At 46.6% G+C, this 21904-nt stretch overlaps 1 protein-coding gene across 1 annotated transcript in view; it reads right to left on the bottom strand.

Moving 5' to 3' along the window:
• Nucleotides 1–1718: 1718 nt before the first annotated feature.
• Nucleotides 1719–21904, bottom strand: part of KDM3B (lysine demethylase 3B) — a 2029046-nt gene continuing 2008860 nt past the window's right edge. The window contains exon 24 of the mRNA XM_069651588.1: nt 1719–2972. Coding sequence (XP_069507689.1) covers nt 2892–2972 — 81 coding nt within the window. The 3' untranslated portion in view covers nt 1719–2891. The remainder of the gene's footprint in view (nt 2973–21904) is intronic.

Genomic DNA, 21904 nt, shown 5'->3' with positions numbered 1-21904 from the left:
GAGGCATGCCTGTGAATATATTTGCAATGATTTTTGGGAACAGCACTCCATATTTGGCTTCATCCTCGTTACCTGCCGACTTTTTGATTCTTTATCGGGTGAGTTGTTTTCTTAATTTTTTTTGTTTTGTTCTAAAGTTTAGTTTTTTTGTTTTTCATTGTGAATGAACAAGCACCTAGTTTAACAGCCTTATTTGACCTGATGGCACACAGGGACTCTTTATAATTACTATTATTTGGTCTTTTTTGAATTTTGTCTTAATGTTTTTTTAGAGATAGACCATCATTTTTAGCATTTTATTCCAGCTGGAGATATCTTCTCTTTTTTTTGACACTCCATTGAAATGTTTGACTACCTGCAGACTAGCCCAGAGATGTGCACAGGTCAATTATTTTGTCTTTGTAATTCTGCTCCAATGTTCCAATGTGAAGGGGTTGGCCCTCCATTTTCCCATTTTTTAACACGCATATTCATTATAGGTTTACGTTTATATGCATGGTCCCCGCAAAGCAATTGTTATGGGTCCTGAAGAAGGCTTTGGTCACAGAATTCCAGACATCAGCCGAAACGTCAATTTACCTTACGGAGAAGCTACCTAATTGTTTAATAGGCACCCATTACACGAGTTTGTCACTGTGTTACCGTACAAGGACTTGCAATACATTTAATATTGCCCAAAGTTTTGGTCGTACTGACGTAGACCCGCAGTTCTATTTATGTTAAGGTTGAGCTGGCAAATAGTGGTCGTTTGTTTCACTCGTTGCACAGTCTCAACTTATTTACATAGAGTTCTTATGATATGTAATTTATGTCATGAATTTATGTTATTTTACAACATTTAAGTGCTGGTTTGATTCACATGGTTGGTTCTTTTTGATTTATTCATACTTTTGCATAATGTTCTTTTGTTTTTGGCAACATAATTGGCTTTCTGCATTGACAATTGAATTAGGTTTAATGATATACAATATGTCTGTGAAAAATTTTGGATTAAATTTGAAGACTCATTTTTGTAAAAAATTGCAATAATGTACACTGGTTTTATTTCAGCTACTCTCTTTTTCAGATAATTGGTATATCTGTAAGAGTATTTTGTGCATGACCTAATTGGAATATAGGCCTTAAGTCTCTCCTGTTTTCTTATTCGCAGGCTGGGGATGGGGGAGCTTCACACTCCAGCCTAAGTTCATGTTCTGAAGCAAGTTTCCTCTATTGAAATTTGCAGATATATGTTGGGAACCCACCCTTCGTTCTAGTATCCTTTAGAACATTTTTTCTGTAATGAGTCAACAGTTTCTTTTGTTGCCGAATTAAATTAAAATCTAGAAGAGCTAATTTTCCAAACTCAACATATAGCAGAGAAAGTCAGCTAATTGGGGAGAGGGGCCATGATGTGCGAGTCAAACACAAAGCAGAAGTCTGTTTTAAAAAAAAATCAAAATGACCAGGTAGCTATCAGCCAAAGGTTAACACTGGCATTGCAAACATTTTCCCAAATATGAACACACTGATGCATGTATAAATCAAATTCAATAAGTGATAATATGCCTTTGGCCAAGGATCCAAGTATATCTGACAGATGCCAGGGTAGGATCAACTAAGTAGCAAACCTAGGCCCATAGAAGAAAACACATTTAACCGACAATTACTCATATTTTAATAAGAACATGGAAACCTTAATCAGCCCTTCACAGAATGAGAAAATACTGAACACGAAATTATAGTATTCTACAGAGTTTTTTTTATTATTTTAAAAAATTTAACCATGAACATATAAACAGTTCTGCAGGTGGACTTTACAGTACAGTAGGGACAAGAAATCGATTTGTTTCCGATGTGGTTTATTGACATCGGCAACATTTCATCCAGTATTCTAGCTGAAATGTATCTGTAAAGGTTTCACATAAAAAAAACTCTGAACAAAATGTACTAAATATTTCTCCTCTTTCTGGACTAAAGTGATTTTTTTTGGGCATCAATTCCAGTAAAAAGATGCCATTTACTAGGGCAGATGCAGCACTGCTCATCTGTGCGTGAGGAAGAGATGGCTGGCGTTATTTTAGTTTTCAGTTTGCTACCAAGCTCGGGACCCTCTAAAACCAAACTCAGAAGCATGCCGCGTTTTAGTTTGTTTTGCAAAACCAAGGTTTTACTGAAAGGAAGACTTAATGCAGTGTGCCTTTCCTTGTATTGCAGGAATCAGTTGTGGTTTTTCAAAAATTCTAAAAAAGATCTACTTGCATGAAAGAGTACCTGTGTCACTACAAACCTAGTTTTCACAAAATACACAATTGTCTTGACTCTGAAGGCTCTTCACAAAAGCAGTGGCTTCTCTTTCTGACCCCAGTTACTGCTGTTGAGTACTTACATACAGCAGGCCCATGAAAGGAAGTGCAATGGAATACACAAAAGCCCTGCTCGGAGGCCAGTTCTCCCCATGAAGCACTAAGCAGATTTAAATGAGATGTTTTCTCTTACTGACTGACAACTCTGCTCATTCCATACTGTCCGCTTCCACGCACTTATTACTGGAACCCCCCCACCACCCAACGCCAATATTTCCCTGACTCCTCCTAAGACAGGAAAATCTTTCTGGATACTAACTAGTCATAAGCATTGGATATCTCTTAACATTACAAAGCAGCATCCATCCGCATAACCGTCTTTTTGATTTCACAAGACTCGGGTAGGGCAAAGTGCTTGCTTAGTGAATGGGGAACCAATCAGTCCATCACCCTGAGGCAGCGCAAATAACGTGGTTTGAGACGTTGCGTAACACTGGATCCCGCACACCTCGTAGGCTGCCAAGTCTGGAAGCGGCACAACAGTTCTGGGGCTGTATGGACTGAGATAAATGGCCTGCTTCCCTATGACATTTCTATCAGTAGTTTCTACGACCTAGCAAGCTTGGACTCGTGAAACTTCAGTGTTCCAACAGCATCCTTCACAGCGTGGTAGATTATGTTCTTTACCTGCAAGTGTTTAAAACAAAGAATTTCTTTAATAATAGCTCATGCAATCTGACATTCTTACATCCATCAATACACAGATAGTGACCAGAGAAGAAATACAGAATGTAAGATCAGATCCAGTGCCTGCAAGAGCAACTCTCCACAAAATGCCGCATCAAAATCATAATTACTGCTAGGTCTTCCTATTACCAAATATAATATTTTACAACTTATTGGCCTCAAGTATCATTGGGACTGTAGGCCAAGCTATGGATTTCAGACTGTGACCTGCAATTTGAACCTTTGAAAAACTAACCAAGTAGCCCTTTGCTTAGTTCACTTCATTGTGCTATGTCACTAGCTACAAAAGTCACTCTGTATTGTTTTTTAAGTTCCCTGGTGATGGGTTGCAACCTGTAGTTTGTGTGCAGGGTTTCCACCAAGTAAGTCCAAACTATCAATGTGAAAAGAGGGTGCAGGTATAAAGTATATATGAGAGATCACACGGCCACACCAAACAAAAGATTGTCCAAACAGCATGCACTGTAAACATATATTCTCTTTAAAAGGTATGTGCATACCAGGAAGTTCAAAAGAGACCTGTACAAAGTAATAATACTAATAGTAAACATGTCCAAAAGGGACAAAGCAGACACTTTAAAATACAGGTGCAATTGAAGTTACAGTGTAAAGCATAGGTTACGGTTTTAAAGTGCAAAAATACTCGTGAAACACAACATATAAAAGCAAATGGTTGAAATTCGGAAAATGATGCCAAAAAGTCTAACTTGGGGTACCTATACAAGTTTCCAGCTAAACATTACAGACAAGTAACCGTTTTGTATGCTTTAAAGTCGTTTTTTATAGAGTTTGGAAAGTTTTATCCATAGAAATGAGTGAGAAACAGCTATGCCTAGTAATAATGGCACAGTAGTTAAGTTCTACTTCCAGGTCCCATGAGCTAAGGTGAAGGAGCCATGCTGCTGGAGTGTCAGGAGGGCCCCACAAGAAGAGATACCGCCCAGGTTCAACAACCAGATGCCTAAGAGGGATGACTGCATAGAGGGGTTACAGGTCCATTCAAGAATCTCATTGTCGTCTACAGGGTCCTGGAAGATAGACTGTATACACAGCTTGAGGACCATATAAGGAAGACAAGCAAAAAAGATTGTCATCGGACCTGGGAAAGACTGCTCATTTAGGTTATGATTGGGATTAGCTAGGTGCTGGTTCCGGTCTCCATTTGTGAAGACTGAGTCCCAGGAGTTGAAATGTCCAGAACAGCAGGGTCCGCAAAGATGGATCACCTTTGGGCAACCCACAACGATGATGGCACAACAGCAATGAGGCAGTCAAAAGACACGCTTTCAGACAGGTCATAGATGACTAAGGTGGATGACAGCAGAGTCTGATCATGCAGCAGGATCAGTACAACGATGAGGAAAAGCAGGGCCATAAGGCAAAATATCCCAGGATGCAGTCTAAACACAATGGCAGCTTGTGTCCAGGCACTGTACAGGTTCCTTCTTATAAGGAGCAGCACTCAGGCAAAGGAGATTCACGGGAGCCCCACCTAGATGTGGAGAGCCGTGCATCTACTGTTACTGCTGGATCAAAAAAGGGAAGCACCTACAAGAGGTTTCCTGTGGTCACTGGAGAGAGATTGCGGACAGCTGTGCTTCTTATATCGGGTCCACCTTAAGGCAAAGTGGAGTCCTCATCGTCCCTCTGGTCCAGTCAGTGTTGCCATGGAAATAGAACACTGTCACCAGCCTATGCCAAACACTGCTTTGGTGAAGATTGCGACAGGGTCATCATGCCAGATCCTGCCAAGGGAGGGGTAGGGACACAGCTCAACCTAGGTCAGGAGGCCTACCAGGGTGTTTACCACAGCCAGACCTTCCCCAGATGCGGGGTGAGGGAGTTGGGAGAATGCCAGTCTGGGTTTATGGTCTTTGCATTGAAAGACAAATGCATCGAAAGACAAATGCATTGATGCAAATCCATCGAAATACTATCTTTTACATGTAAAAGTACATTTCCATCGAAACTTGTCCATCGAATATAGGGATGGACAAGTTTCAATGGCTACGTGCTTTTAAATATAAAAGATAGCATTTCAATGCTTTTATTTCCCACGTTAAATGGAGCTGTCCAGTGCTTAAATTTCGGCACTGGTCAGTTCCTTGTAACGTTTTAATGTTTATTGTATATTGGGGGGAGGGGGTTCCCCCCACCCAGCCCCCTCAACTCGCACACCCACCCCCCCTATCCCTAACCCAACCCTAGCCCTAACCCAACCCTACTTCTAACCCTAATTCTAACCCTTGCACTAACCCCAACCCTAACCCTAAAATCCAATCGAATTTTATTCAATGAAAATGTATTTCAATGGAAAGTATTTGATGAATAAAATTCTATGGAAACTACTTGGATGAATTGGATCTCGATGTAAAGCCTAGATACCCCAGTCTGTCTCCCCCTCATGTGCCCGGTTGCAAGTAAGACATAACCGCCCCTACCTACAGTACAATCTGCTGACCAGTGTTATTTTACAGAAAAACTGAGTCCAGCATCCATAGTAGCGAGCCACTAGACTGAAAGGAGCAAGAGATAGAAGATGAAAAGCCAGAACAGCGTGCACTTTGTACCAGTGGTGGAGAAGCTTGCCTGCAAAGAGACTAAAGCTCGGCGCAAGTTGGCAGCAAGAGATGGCAGGGCTTAAGTGACTTTTTGCAACCTCACACAAGGGAAACCTGTCCCAGAGGGAAAAGCCAGAAAGCAATTGGAGCGTGCGAACACAGATGCCAATGTGAGGGGTGGAAGAAACAAAACAGGACGAGAGGCCCTATGAAAGGGACCAAACAGAAAAGGGGAGTGTGGGTTGTTTGGGCGAGGTCAAAGGGAGAGGAGGTGGATCAAGAGACGAGGCAGTGGAAGAACGATGGGGCTGGGCGTGGAGGAGACTAAGAGAGCATGTTAAGGGGAGGTATTGGTTGGTCAGAGAAAGTGGTAATTGGGTGTGAGTGCATATATTTTGAGTGACTGAGGATAAGTGGTAGAGTAGGTGTGTGTGAGAATGGTGACTTGGAGGGTGAATGCAAGGTGGAGAGTGGAGAAGATATAGTAGTGGGGAGTAGAAATAGTAGTGGAGAGTAGAGATAGTAATGGGGAGTAGAGATAGTAGGGAGTGTAAGAGGGGGAGTAGAGATAGTAGGGAGAGAAAGAGTGGGAGTAAGAAGGAGAGAAGACCGGGAGATGTGTGAACATCGGAGGGACAGAAGAGGAGATACAGTACAGTGCAAGAGTAGGAGGAAGGGAGAGGAAGGAAAGAACATCAGGGACAGGAATACGAGAATGTGGAAAAGGATGAGAGTGAGAACTGAGAAGCTGGAAGGGAATAGTTTCTTACCTGTAACTCCATTTCTCCAGCATTGGTATCTTTCATGGATTCACATGCTTAGAATATTCCCCGTCATCAGGCTGGGAACCCTTGGTACATTTATAAAGACGTTTCCCATAGGAAAAATTTCGACACCTGTGTCCTATCTACGTCGTTTTGGGCCCCTTACGCATGCCCCAATAGGACATAGCGGTATAAATGCCCCACCCCCGCGGCTCCCTTCAGATTTTAACCCCCCAAAGTAGGATGGGGTATATATTGTTTGCATGTAGGGGAGGCAGGCGGGCGCATGTGAATCCATGAAAGATACCAATGCTGGAGAAATGGAGTTACAGGTAAGAAAATATTCCCTTCTCCAGCATTGGATCTTTCATGGATTCACATGCTTACAATAGATTGCATAGCAGTACTCTCGATTTGGTGGTGTGAACGCAAACCAATATCTCATCATATATACTTTTTTTTGTTTCTTTTTCGAAAAAATTCAGGCTTACACGGTTCAAAAAACAACATCAACAACGACCACTCAAACCGAGCGCCTCAACTCTGGATAGAGACGCAAACTAACCAACCCTACTAACAATTTCCCTTTCTGCATACACATCTCAAACTTCAAACCAAACACAACCAAACCTACAGCACAACAAAACGCACAAACTTCACTACAACAACAAAACAAAAACAGACAGTCTTGCACAACAGTACACGACGTCTACCGGCCGCAAACACCTCATGCCCAGCCAACGGACCCACTGGGCTGAGACCGCCAACAGCACATCACTGCTCTCTTGCACTTTTCCTGCTTCATCCCACTAACTCATCCTCCCCTCCTTTTTCAGAACCGCCAGAGTGCCAGGGGACCACTCCGGTGGTGATAGTGCGCGGTACAAATGTCCTTTAACATATATACATATATATTTTACAGGACATTCCCTTGAATAGGGCTTACCTTACTGAAACAGACGACGTAGGACCGCTGGTCCCGTCTGTACATCGTCTGCATATTGGCGTTCGAGGCAATAATGGTGGGTTAATGTATGTGGTACCGACCAGGATGCCTCCTGACAGATATCTACCAGTGGGATCCCGGCCCACAACGCCGCCGAAGATGCAGTTGATCTCGTGGAATGGGCTCTCGGTCGCCTTTCCAGCAGCTTCCCCACCTTCGAGTGACAAAAGGCAATCGTCGACGAGACCCATCGAGCCAGTCCTTGTTTTGAGATTGCCTTTCCTTTTGCCGATGGCCCACAAGCCAGAAACAGCTGCCTTGTATTTCTAAATTGCTGAGTAAGATGAAGGTAAAACTTTAGAGCTCTTTTCACATCCAATGTATGGAGAGCTTTTCCTGTGACCGATGACGGAGTCGCAAAGAATGTAGGTAGTACAATCGACGAATGTTTACGGAAGACAGTAGGAATTTTCGATATGAAATGAGGGTTGGTAGCCAGCACCACCTTGTCTTTAAAAAATCTCAAGCATGGAGGATCAATATCTAGTGCTTGTATCTCCAAGAGTCGTCGTGCTGAAGTGATAGCCACCAAAAAAGCCAACTTCCACTATAAGAATTTCATAGATGAGGAAGCCATAGGTTCAAAGGGAGCTTTCATTAGTTCCGTCAACACTAGGTTAAGACTCCAGGTCGGAGGAAACTTTTTAATTGGTGGAAATATGCGAAATAAGCCTTTCATGAAATGCTTTATCAGTCTATCACTAAACAATGGTGACCAATGCCTTCTTCGTGTGAATCTTGAAATGGCTGCCAGGTGAACCTTTATCGATGAAAAAGATAACCCACTCTCTGCTAAATGCAGCAAATATGGAAGAAGCTGTTCCAGAGTTATATTCAGGGGCTGTAATCCTGGATGATCTTTACACCACATGCAGAATCTCTTCCACTTGCATGCATACGAAGTGGTCGTGGACGGAGCCCGCGTGGCTTGTAAAATTCGACGGCAATCCGACGAAATAGCTAGGGTACCAAACTCTGAGAAGTCATGAGCCATGCCGTCAGGTTGAGACTGTCCGGATCGTGATGCCACACTGTTCCCTTGTCCTGGGTCAGGAGGTTCGGAACCTTCTGAAACCTTAATGGCCGCGCTATTGATAGCTGTAGCGGTTCGGAGAACCACGCCTGCCTCGGCCAATAAGGAGCCACTAAGATCACTCGACATCGGTATCTGTGAATCCATTGCAGGGTCCGTCGCATAAGTGGAAACGGGGGAAAGGCATATAGAAGCTTGTCCGTCCACGGGTAGGAGAACGCTTCCCCCAGCGAATCGAACTGCGGCCATCTGCTGGCGTACTGTTCGCACTTCTTGTTCTCTCTCGTCGCAAAGAGATCCAGAGAGGGCTGTCCCCACTTTCTGAAAATCTCCGACAACTGATGGTCGTTCAATTCCCATTCGTGTATCTGATCCATTTCTCTGCTGAGAGAATCCGCTTGTACGTTTTTTACTCCCGGAAGATGGTGGGCTACTATAGTTATATTTAGTCCTAGCGCCCACTGCCATACTTCCTGAGCTTCGGTGCAAAGAGTCCTGGAGCGAGTACCTCCTTGTTTTCTCAAGTAAAACATCGCTGTCGTGTTGTCTGTCTGTATTCTCACCACTGATCCTTTTATGTGCGGCAGAAAAGCTTTCAAAGCCCAACGTACTGCCCTCAACTCCAGCACGTTGATGTGAAGGGCTGACTCCTCAGACGACCACTGGCCTTGCGTTTGAAGAGAGCCCATATGCGCTCCCCATCCCGTCAGAGACGCATCCGTCACTATCGTCATGTGAAACTCTGGTTCCTGCAGGGGGACCCCTCTGGATAGGTTTTCGAAGACTTGCCACCATCGAAGTGCTCGTAGGAGCTCGTTGTTGACGGTCAGTTTGTCCGACCAAAGACCTTGGCTCTGGGCCCATCGGTCTGCCAGGAATTCTTGAATTGGCCTCATGAAGAGGTGACAGTTGTTCACCAAGGGGATACACGAAGCCATGGCTCCCAATATCGACATATATCTCCTTACTGACACTCTGGTGTTGACTCCCCACTGTTTTGCCAGCCCATTGAGCCTGTGAATCATCTCCACAGATGGGTTCACTAATCCTGATTGAGTTTCGAACTCTGCACCCAGAAACACTAAGCTCCTTGAGGGAGTTAATGAGGACTTTTTGAAGTTGACCGCAAATCCTAGTCGTCGCAGAAGTTGCATGGTGGCCTCTAGACTTGCTTGCGCTTTCATAGGGGACGACCCCCTCACTAACCAATCGTCCAGATAAGGTTAACCATGACCACCCTGTTGTCTTAACCATGCTGCTACCGGGGCTAGGCACTTTGTGAACGTTCTGGGAGATAATTTTAATCCGAATGGGAGCACTGTGAACTGGTAGTGGGTCCGCCCGACTACAAACTTTAGGAACTTTGTGTCGTCGGCGCATTGGTATATGGAAGTACGCGGCCTGGAGATCTGACGACGCCAGAAAATCCCCCTGTTGAATCGACCGGATCACTTCCTGAAGTGTGAGCATTTTGAATTTCAGATTTTTTAATGTTTTGTTGAGGTCTCGAAGGTCGAGAATGGGACGCTACTTTCCGTTGGGCTTTTTCACGATGAAGTATCGGGAGTACACTCCTTGACCTCTCCGAGACACAGGTACCAATTCTATAGCCCCTTTTTGTAGCATAAGTACTACTTCCCATTTTAAAATTTTCAGGTGGAGTTGGGCCGAAAACACTGGGGGAATGTGCGACGGCTTGCTTTTGAATTGTAAGGAATGACCGAACTTCACAGTGTCCAATACCCACCGGTCTGAGGTGATCTTTCCCCACTCGTCGACACAGTGAGACACCCTGCCTCCCAGGACGTTCTGAAACTCGTCATTGCTCGTCTTTTGATTGTTTGTCCTTCGACGACGTTGAGTAACCTCCCCTTTTTCTTGAGGCTTGATAGTCTCAACGTCTTCTTGCGGTTTGAGAAGCCTGCCTGTAGCCTTGAGAGGAGTACGACGGTCTGTTGAAAGTACAGTCCCTGGATGACCAGAATCGGGAATTTCCTGACGGTCCCCTAAAGGGGCGAAACGAACGAAAACCTCTGCCACTCTGGAGGGCCCCAAGAGAGCGTGCTGTGTCCGAGTCTTCTTTCATGCCTTTCAAGGCCTCGTCCACCTTCTCCCCAAAAAGAAGGTGCCCTTCAAAAGGCATATCCAACACTTTACATTGCACTTCAGGTCGAAAGTTGGTGCATTTGAGCCAGGTCTGTCTCCTCAGAACCACTCCGTTGTTAACCTGCTTAAAGCCCGACTCTGCCAGATTTACAGCAATATTTATTGAGTGATTAGAGGCCTCTTCCCCCTCTCGAACAAGTAACATTGCAGCTTTTCTATGTTTGTCCGGCAGATGTTCCAGTATGGGTGCTAAACGATGCCACATCTCTCTGTCATACCTCGCCATAATAGCTAGAGAATTGGCCGCCTTCACCGTCGTTGCACCCACCGACAACACCTTCTTGCCAAAGGCATCTGATCTCCTGGCTTCGTTCTCGGGAGGAGTTGTGCATTTATGTTGAGACCTTGCCTTTCTTGCAGCAGCCACCGATACCACAGACTCTGGAGAAGGTTGAGAGGACAAACATTTCGGAGTAGACTCAGAAGCCTTAAATTTCTTTTCCAGTCTACCTTTAATCGCCGGCTCTGAGAACAGATGACGCATTGTTCGTAGCCCCTCTTGCCATACATGATCTAAAATGGGGACGGAAAACACTGATTTTCTCCTCTTTCCCATATGATCGAACAAGAAACAGTCTTTCTTCTCCTCCTCCTGGGCCAGCCCAATTTCGGTACAAGCCTTACCCATCATCGTGTGGAAAGAATCAATGTCATCCGGAGGTGACGGTTGGGCTGGGCTTCTTGGAGCTTCCATCTCCGCCTCTGACTCCCAGGTCGGGTCCCTAGAGGGGGACGATGATACATCCAATATAGACTCTCTCTCTGACTCGGATTCCGGCAGTTCTCCTTGCGGGGGCGGACATGGAAGGTCTTCACGGACCGGCGCCGCCGCCATAGGAGTCGGCCGATGGGAAGGGCCTGGCTCGTCGTCGACTGGTCTCGCTGGAGCAGCAACTTGAGGTAACTTTGCATCCAATTTCTTCAACAAGGTTTGTAATGTAGACAAAACTTCCAGGGACAAAACAGCCTGAGGGTTGAGTAATGGAGTTGTAACCGGGATATTCGCCCCGCTCGAAAGAGTCAGAGAGCTAACCCCTTGCAACCCAAGTTCTGCAGGCCCAGCCACCCGCTCACGTTCGTCATCCATGGATGATATGGACAAGGTTGCCTCCTGCTGTAACAAGATTTCTGGTAAAACCGGGTCATACACCTCCAGTAGCCAGCCTTCCTGTGGAGCCTCCGTCGACGAGGCTAATTTCTCGATCGTCGCCGTCACATGACTCGGCGGGACCCCTGAAGAGACGATCTGCGTCAATGGTAGCGAGGGCGTTGACGATCGAACTCCCGTCGACGACACCGGTGGATGCAGAGAGCCTTGAGGCGTTCCCGCCTTTTTTTAACTTTATTTGTGTCTTGAAGAATCTCAACTCGAGGATGATCTATGATGATCACCTGAGGAGGATCTTGACAGGTCTTTTCTCTCCTCCTTTGACGAGGAGGAAGACGACAAAGTTTTCGTTTTCAACAAAGATTCTCTCGTGGAATGTTTTTCCGATGAGCCTTTCTCCATCGAATGCACTTTCTCTGCAGGAGGTTCAGCTGATACGGAACGGCGGGGGGCCCTAGAGATTTAGCTGTTGAGGCCAAGCTAGGCGTGGAGCCTACCTCCGAAGGGGGGAACGCAACCACTCTGTCGTTCAACCAAGCCACCAGCCGCCTATTCCGGTCTTTGAGGGTCTTCTGTGAGAAGCTTTTACAGATGTCACAATTGTCTGTCGAATGGTGAGGGTGGAGACAATATATAAAGTCCATATGGGCATCTCCTTCATACACCTTCATTAATTCGCATGTAGCACACGGACGAAAAAGAGCTTTCCCAGACATTAGGAAAAAACGAAAAAACAACCTAGTAAAATAGTAGATGACACGAGGTGATCCCACTACTTTGGAAGACAGTTGAAATCTGAAGGGAGCCGCGGGGGCGGGTCATTCATACCGCTACGTCTTATTGGGGCATGCGTAAGCGGGCCAAAACGACAGATAGGACACAGAAGTGTTGAAATTTTTCCTATGGGAAACGTCTTTATAAATGTACCGAGGGTTCCCAGCCTGACGGGGAATATTCTAAGCATGTGAATCCATGAAAGATCCAATGCTGGAGAAGGCACTATTTCCAACTGTAAGATACAGACATCCATGGGAGATAAGGATAGTTTTCACTCAGGATAACGAGAGAGTGCGAGAGAGCGATGCGGCTGCAACCTTTCGGCCTTCGCAGTAAACAGCATCCTAGATAATAGGGGTTACCGATCTCAAGTTGCCAAAATCAGGGACAGGGAAGCATGGTCTAGAGGATTGGAAGCCCATGGGAGAGGATGCCGACAACCAGTGTGTGCTACTATGCCTGCACTCCCAGACTCATCAGCCTCAGTTGAATATTGAATAATAAAGACTCCTGAACGATCTCTGGAATCGTTAGTGTTTTTAAGGTCCTCTGTGACAAGAGACTCCAGGAACAAGAAACAGGGGTAAAAAAGAGTTATTCCTGCCCTGGCAGCCACAGGGACTACCAGGGCAGTCCACTTAAAAAGAAATTAGAAATACAGTGAATGAGGTTTAAAAAGAGCCTCACTTAGCAAGTTCAATCACCAAAGAGCCAACAATACTGGGGGTCTCAAATGATGCCAAAATGCAGTGAAAAACAAAAACTTGCCCAACTCTAGACCCTAGACCTGCTTCCTCTATAATGTCTATGTCTAACAAAACATAGTTTTGCAGCAACTACTGCAGTTTAATAACTTCAAAAACAGAAATGTAGGTAAGGTAACATTAAATTAATTAATCTTCCAGATCATGCAAAGGAGTTAGCAATAAACAATTCAGTTCCACATCCCAAAAGGCTTTTTCAAATCATCATTTAAACTGGAGGCCTAGTAGGGTCTATGGTCTTGAGTGGCCAGGAAAACGATTGGAGGAGCTTTACATTTAAAGTATATATCAAAGGTCAGAAATTCCAATTAGAAAATGTAATGAATAATATTGCAAAGAACATCAGACACCAATTTATAACTTGAACTGCCATAGGAAAAGGTACTGTTAGGGCTTTATTAGTACTAAATAATGGATTCCTTCCTCCCACAGACTCCAGGTTTTAGATAAACCCTCCAGTCCTACCCGATCTTCAGTCACTAGGGGGTGAAGTGGACTGCCATGTTTCTGTGTGACACATTATGGGCAGTATATAACCGGAATGTCATGCCCCATGTACTCAGTTCCTTTTATCCACAAGCTTAGCACTCCGTTTTAGAAAACCACCATAGCAATTCAATTCTCATTGTGTCATGACTGGTGCCCCAAGACTTCTGGTCTTTAAGCACTGCAGAAAGCGTGGTAGTAAAATTTCTGAGTAGAACCTCCATAAGGTGTGCCTCTGTTGCACAGGAGCAGAGCACAAAATAAAAGATAGCTGCTACTGCCCAGTCAATGCACTTAAAGGCTACACGATGCCCTTCACAAGGGCAGGCCTTGGAATACTTCCAAGGCCCTAGCACTCCTCTTGCAAGCAACACCAAAGTACAAAAAGAAAAATAAGAGAATAAACCGAAGTCACGCTCTTCTGAGAATGGGTTAAAAAAACAAGAAGCAGCACCACTGCAAGAGGTCCCATTCATGCAGTGGCTCGCCACTCTTCTTTCTCAAATAAGAGACATTGTTGTTCCTGAAGCGATAATTAAATACTACTCTGAGAAATCAATATTAAGGTGGATTTCCAAAATCAGCCCTGGGCAGAGGATTTTGGGAGGCCACACTATTATGGTGAACAGGGAAGACACAGAGGTTAGCCAAACCCAATCGCAACAGGTAGCAGAGCAGCTAGGCTACAAGTACACACATGGCAACAATAATTCCAGTTAGACCGGTAAGGAACAAGTTACTTACCTGTAACTGTTGTTCTCCAGGATGGATCTGGCATAGATTTGCATGCTCTTGAATATTCCCCATCGTCAGGCTGGGAATCCTCAGTAAAAGAAAAAAGTTTCACTTTCACTTAAAAATTGTATTTATCCTGTAAAGCAATCGCTGTCCTCTGGGTCATACTGCCCCCACCCAATGACAATCCTCTCTCTTAGCCCCTCCTCTGGCAGCCATCTTCAGATTTGGTAAGCATTCAAAGTGGCAGTATGACCAAGAAGAGCCACAGAGGGGTAAGGAGCTAGGGTTCACATGTGAATCCATGCCAGACCCATGTTCCTTTTCCAGCATGGGGTCTGGCATGGATTTGCATGCTCATGAATGACGAATACATAGCAGTACAACATTACACAACCACGTACACAACCACGGGAGATGTCAAGGCTCAACAGAACCAATTAACTCTTACCTCCGGAACAGACTTAACGCAAGCTGACAGGTTGCGTAGCACTGCCTGCCTGACCTTGGACTCCTCCCTGGAATCCCTGTCGACGCAGTAGAACTTCGTGAAGGTTTGCATGGACCTCCATGGAGCAGCCCTGCAGTTGTCTAGCAGGGGCACACCAATCAGGAACTCTGTTGTCCAAACGATCGCTCTAGGGGAATGATCTCTCAGACTGCGAGCAGTGGTCAGTTTGCCAACCGACGACAGTGCATGATGCAGCCGGAGAGCCACCTTGAGATGGAAGGCCTTCCCATGGTTCACAGGACCAAAGCTCACGAATAGCTGTGAAGTCTTCCGAAAACTCTTTGTGCGTGCCACGTAGAACTGCAGGGGACGAGCAACGTCTATCGAGTGCAAGGCCCTTTCAGCCAGTGACAAAGGCTTTGGAAAAAACAAAGGTAACATCACAGGCTCATTGAGATGGAATTCCGACTGAACCTTTGGCATGAATGAGGGGTGCGTCCGCAGCACCACCCTCGATTCGTGGACAGTCCGGTATGGCTGTTTGCAAGACAGAGCTTGGATCTCACGTACCCTCCTGGCAGAGGTGATGGTCACAAGCAAAGCCGTTTTCAATGAGGAACTTGAGGGGCCTGATGCATAGGTTTGAAATGCCCCGCCCGACCCCATGAGCCTCATCAGAACCACCGAGTTCCCACGCCGGGGCAGGAGCCTTCACCAGCGGGAACGATCGAAAAAAGTCCTTTGAGGAGCCCCTTGACGAGTCGGTGAGACCACAGTGAAGAACCTCCGGGTGACCTGGTGTAGCGGGAGATGGCCTCAGATGCACTTTGATAGAAGCATGTGTTAGGACGGCCTTGGCCAAGGAAAGCAAGTATGGAAGAATTTGCAGAGCCGTGACCATCAGTGGGATAATCCTTCAGCAACCGGCACCACGTAGCAAAACGCTTCCACTTGTGACTGTAGCACTTCAAAGTCAACACCCTGGCCTTGGCAAGGACCTCTATGCGCAGTCTGCAGGCAACTCTTATGCACCAAACAGCCTTCAGGTTCAGCGATCTTGGGTCCTGATGCAGGATTGCTCCTCTACTACTGGTGGCCTGACCAGGGGCGACGCTGACAGACCGAGAAGGTCCAGTAACAAATCTGCCATGGCCACACTGGGTCGATGAGTATCATCTGGCACAGACACTTTGAGTGTGTTGATGACTCGTAGCAGGAGGGGGAACGGAGGGAACGCATACAGAACAGTCCATCCCATGAAAAGGAGAATGCGTCCCCCAGACTCTTCGGCTGGTGGAACCTGGTGGCAAACTTCCTGCACTTGGAATTAGTAGCCGTTTCTATCTGGGGCCGGCCCCACTCTGCGAACAGGAGGTCCACCTGATCCTGACGAAGCTCCCACTCGTGGCAGGAGCGCAGTCCCCTGCTGAGGGAATCTGCAATGCTTTTCTTGACTCCTGCCAGGTGAAGAGGGGTGAGGAACATCCCCTGTCCGACAGCACATCGCTAAAAGTCATGCGCCTCTTTGGAGAGCGCCGGGGATCAAGCGCCCCCCCTTGCTTCCCGATGTAAAACATGGTGGTGGTGTTGTTTGTGAAGATCCTCATCACCTTGCCTTTCAGATATGGGAGGAATGACTTGAGGACGCAGAACACTGCCCATTGTTCCAGGCTGTTGATATGAAGATCCTTCTCCTTTAGCAACCACAGGCCTCTGGCATGCAGATGTCAGGTGTGCGCTCCCCATCCAGATGTTGGAGCGAACGCCCGCCATACTATCGCCTGCCGGAATTAGTCGAGTGAAATCTTGTCCAGGAAGCTTACAGACGCCTGTATCCAACGGACATCCAGGAATTCCTGGGTGAGGCATGACCCTGCTTGTCACATGGGGCAGAGGCCTTGGCGTTCAGTCATGTCGCCAGTCTACTGTGCCTGCCCTTGGTCATAATCTTGGAGAAACTGAGGCGAATTTCACACTCCACCTACTTGTGTTCCGGGTGCAGGCAGTAGAGGCATTGCAGGCGCTTGTCCTCCACAAACGCATTCCGTAGCCCGCTTTTTGGTGCAGGTCGTGAAGAGGGACCTTCCCTCCTCCTCCTCCTCAGTCTTGGTCAGAGGACGCGAAGTAGGCCCTATGGCCTTCTAGAATCTTCGACGATCTTCGCCCTTGAGGGGTGCTGAAATCCACTGACGGATCCCCGACGTCGGCAGATGGAGAGAGCACATAGGCTCCTTAGAAACAAAAATAGAACTTTTTTTCTGTTGAAAACCACAACAAAAACGTACACATAATGTGCAAGCAAACTCGAAGCGTACAGTAAAAATCTGAAGTTGGCTGCCAGAGGAGGGGTTTAGGGAGAGGACTGTCATTGGATGGAGGGTTGTATGACCCAGAGGACAGTGACTGGTTTAAAGGAGAAATACAGTTTGTAAGTGAAAATGAAACTTTTCTTTTACCAAGTATTCCCAGCCTGACAGTGAATATTCATGAGCATGTGAATCCATGCCAGACCCTATGCTGGTGAATTATAAAAATATACAAACTTTTATTAGGCCTTCAAAATACACACTAAGCAAGTAAAACCTCCAGTCAAATATTGTGTCACCAACAGTAGGACATGCATTACTCACCGTAATAGCATTTCTGATGATTGTATCTGCTTAGATTCACATACTATGCATATAGTCTGACATAGTCTGACATCTAGTGGAAATCGCAGAGTATTGCATCTTTCTTTCGAAGATCAAAAGGGACGTTGACATGGGCGTGAGTGTAACACTATCCCTAATGTGATGTGTAGTGTACCCAAAATCCCTCACACTTTGAGGTCCCACCGTTTTTTTTTGTTGCCTTGAGGGAGCCTTATAGTCTGTGTGATCAAGTACAGAACAGAGAAGGTGTAAGAAGCCTATGTTCCTTCTACTCCACGAGGGGAGGAAGTGTGGGTGCATGTGAATATAAGCAGATACAATTATCAGAAATGCTATTGTGCTGACTAATGCATGTCTTCTGATGCTTGTGGATATGCTTAGAATCACATGCTGTGCATAGACTACCGAGCAGTACCCAGAGATGGTTGTGGGAGGTGTGACGGAACAGTAGCAAAGAGATTTCTTAGCCCTGCTTGTCCCACCTGAGAATCAGACCTAGAGTGTGTATCTAGGCAGTAGTGTTGTGTAAAGGTGTGTACAGAACTACAGGTTGCTGCTTTGCAAACGAAATCTGGAGGAACATATGGAACTTTGAGATAAATTTAGGTGCAAAACGAGGGTTTGTGGGCAAAACCACCTTGTCTTTGTGAATCGTGACAAATGGGTCATGAACTGAAAGGGCCTGCAGTTCACTAACTCTCCTTATAGAGGTTATCGCCACCAGAAAGGCAGTCTTGTAGGCGAGTGCTCTAAGGTTAGCCTTGTGCATTGGTTCAAAGGGAGGCTCCATTAGTCTGGTAAGAACAACATTCGGGTCCCACCAGGGAGCTGGGTTGGAGATAGGGGGATGAAGTCTCTTTACCCCTTCCATAAAGGCTTTGATTATAGGAATTCTCCACCATGAAACCTTGCTCTGGGACATGGAGTTCGCCGAAAGCATGGCTAAGTGGACTTTAAGAGGATTGAAAACAAGTCCTGAATCCAACAAGTGAGGTAGGTAAAGGACGATATCTTTAGGTGAGCAATCAATAGGATTCATGCCCTTGATATTACACCAGCTAACAAAGCGGTCGCATTTGCTGGAGTAGCAGTATCTGGTGGCAGGTTTCCGTGCCTCTCTGCCTATGTTCATGCCTTTCTGAGGGAGCTGAAAAGCGCCTGAATTCTATGACCTCAGGAGCCAAGATGCTAAGTTGAGAGTTTGAGGGCATGGATGTATTGTCTCTCCCTGATCCTGAGACAGCATGTTGTAGAGGCACGGTAGCTTCCTGTGAGGGGAGACTGACATTGCCAGGAGATGTGAGAACCAAGGTTGGCGGGTCTACCAGGATTATCTTGACTGTTCCTGGTGCATCGTGTGCACTATTCTGTTGAGCAGGGGAATCAGGGGAGAAAAGTGTAGACAAATCTCCCGGATAATGTTATCCAAAGACTGTTCCCCTTGGAGCGGTTCTGTGGGCACCTGGAGGCATAACATGGGCATTGGGCGTTCTCCAGAGTGGTGAACAAGTCAATCTATGGGATACCCCATTCTGTTAAGACGTTCAGTAAAATGTCGTCCTGTAGCCCCCACTCGTACTCTACTGGTAGGGGGTAGGGGGGAAGTCTCTGATGCGTACGTCTGCCAGAAGATAGAGTTCCCCTGGAAAATGTGAGAGGAGGAACATTGTGTTTGAGTGCCCACTTCCAAATGTTTTGGGACCGGTTCGACAGCCTTAGAGAGTGAGTGCCCCCTTGTTTGTTTAAGTAGTAGATGGCCTTAGTACTGTCTGTGAGGACTACAACTGTTGTCCCCTAGAGGTGTGTTTGGAAGGCCTTCAGGGCCTTGAACACTGTTAGCAGTTCCAACAGGTTGATATGCTTGGATGCTACTGCTGGAGACCACACACTGTGCGCCATCTGTTGAAGGAGGTGAGCTCCCCAGCCCGTCAGAGAAACGGCTGTGGTGAGAGTGGGTTCTACTGCGGGGGTGGTGAAGGTCTTGCCTTGCAGAAGGTTTTACCTTGACCACCACTACAAAGCCTGAACGAGGGCTGTCGAGATAACCACTAGATTGTCCCACTGCCTCATGCGCAGCTTAGCGTGAGGAACTAGATAGACGCAGGAAGCCATCAGTCGAATTGGCTTTGCCTACGGTCACTTGATGGCTGGCCACACAGTGAGGGATCGTCGATCGAGAAACCTAAGTTGAAGAGGCAATCTATTGTCCTCTGGGTATTTGTCTGGCATGTTCCGTACAAATCCCTTGTTATGAGCCAGTCGTCGAGGTAAGGATGGACTGCCTGCGCAGGTGAGTCGCTACTACCGCCAGTACCTTTGTGAACACCCTTGGGGTCGAGGCAATGCCGAATGGGAGAACCTTGAACTGACAGTCGGTGTCCTCCATCATGAACCCGAGGTACGTTCTGGGCGCTGGCAGCACTGAAACATAAAAGTATGCATCTTTCATGTCCAATGTGGCCATGTAATCCCCCTGCCGCAGCAGGGGGATTACCTCCTGGAGTGTAGTCATCCTGAACTTTTGAGGTTTGACATACTTGTTCACAGGGCGCAGGTCTAGAACAGGGAGCATGGTGAGATCCTTTTTGGGTAGAAGGAAGTACACTGAATAAATACCCTTGTTTACCTGGAGAAGGGGGAGGGGGGGGGACTATTTCGATGGCGCCCTTTTGCAGCAGGACCTGAACTTCTTCCAATAGGTGTGTTTCTTAGTGGGTGGTAGCGAGGTGGTCGGAGAACCTCAATACAATACCTGTGGGCAACGGTCTTTATTACCCACTGATCTGAAGTGATCCCCTCCCAGGCGTGGATGAATGAAGACAGGAGAACACTGACTGGGGAAGTGTGAGAGGGGATCTGGCCCAGCAAGTCACTTTGAGGTGGAGGCTGGGATAGCCTCTTTGCTGGTATTGAAAGTTACCAGAAGAGCCTTGACCGGAGGACCAGGAATTATTTCCTGAGGCGTATTGCCCCTGGGGCGAGAAGGAGAAGGATTGGCCATGAAAGGACCACTGTGAGTTAGAGCCTCCTCGCTGGTGAAAGGGTTTAGCCGTGATCTGGCTTAGAGTCTTGCGTTCTCTCTTTGCCGTCTCTAGAGCATCGTCAACCACTTTCCCAAAAAGGTTTGAATCCTCCACTACCTTGTTAATTAGAGAAGCCTAAGTTTCGGGTTTGAAACCAGTATTTTTTTAACCAGACATGTCTCAAACAGGGTACCCTGAACGAGGGTGCGTCCAGCAGCCTCAGCAGAGTCCAGTGTGTTCCTCAGTATGTTGTGTGTTACTTGTCTGCATTCAGCCACGACAGCCAGCAGGCGTGATCAGGTGGGCTCTGGAACGTCCTGAAGACCATCCTGCACTAGGCCCTACTGGACATCAGTATAACTTGTCAGGAGCATGGTGTTATTTGCGATCCTTGTGAAATAGGCTGCAGAGGCAATGACCCAGTTACCCAGGGCGTAAAGCTTCTTGCAGTCTTTGACCGGAGGGGATTCTGCTGAGGACAGAAGTACTTCACCCTCTTCCGAGTGGTTGTAACGACCAAGGAGTCTGGTATAGCATGACCCCTGATATAGAGGGTGTCAGAGGGTGATGGGAGAAATAATTTCTCAACCCAGGGGTTAACTGCCTCTGTGAGGGACGGTGACGGCAAAGAAGAAGGGGCTAGGCGCTTCTTTATAGAATTCAGTCAAGGAAGGGCTTGGCTAGTTGGAGCCTTTTCCTTGAGAATATCCTCCACAAAGTCAGTCTGGAGCGGCTTCGTGAGTTGCAATTTTAATTTGGTCAGCTGCTCTTTTTAAAATGGAGTTGATCAACATCTGGTTGTCAACAGGTGACGACTCTTGTGGAGGAGTAGAAGCGGGATGCAGAAAGATGGTGTGTGGGTCGGCGGTATGTGTTGGTGTAAGCCAAGGACCCTGGTCCTCCGCCTGGTCCCAGTCTGGTTCCTGATCAGCTGGATCTTGAACAAAGGGGTTAAGCTCTTCATAAGAATCCTCCTGAGTTGGGTCATCTGGGACCTGCAAGATGTCTTCTTGATGTCCCTGTGCAGAAGTGGGGAGTTTCTGCAATTTGGAAGGGGTGGGGCAAGAGGCCACTTCCCTAGGTCTCTTGGGTATAATATATTTGTCTGAAAAGTCAATTAACTGGTACATTTTGTCCACGTATTGCTGAAACCTTTCCCTAGTCCAGAGAGAAGCTAAATGGTCAGGAGGAGGGAAGGGCTGCCAGGAAGTGAGAGATTTTCCAAATAAGGCCTTAGGGAGAGGATGAGGGGCTTCAGAATAGTCCTCTCGACGAGAGAGGGTGGCCTTGTCCTCTTAGGCCGCCGAAATGATTTCCGAAAGGCTTTTGTGAAGCTTCGGCGGCTGA

This window comes from Ambystoma mexicanum, chromosome 3p (assembly GCF_040938575.1).
Source record: "Ambystoma mexicanum isolate Mex_15411 chromosome 3p, UKY_AmexF1_1, whole genome shotgun sequence".
NCBI classification, from domain to species: Eukaryota; Metazoa; Chordata; class Amphibia; order Caudata; family Ambystomatidae; genus Ambystoma; species Ambystoma mexicanum.
Note: the sequence above shows the minus strand (reverse complement) of the source record. Positions and strands in the feature narration are given on the sequence as shown.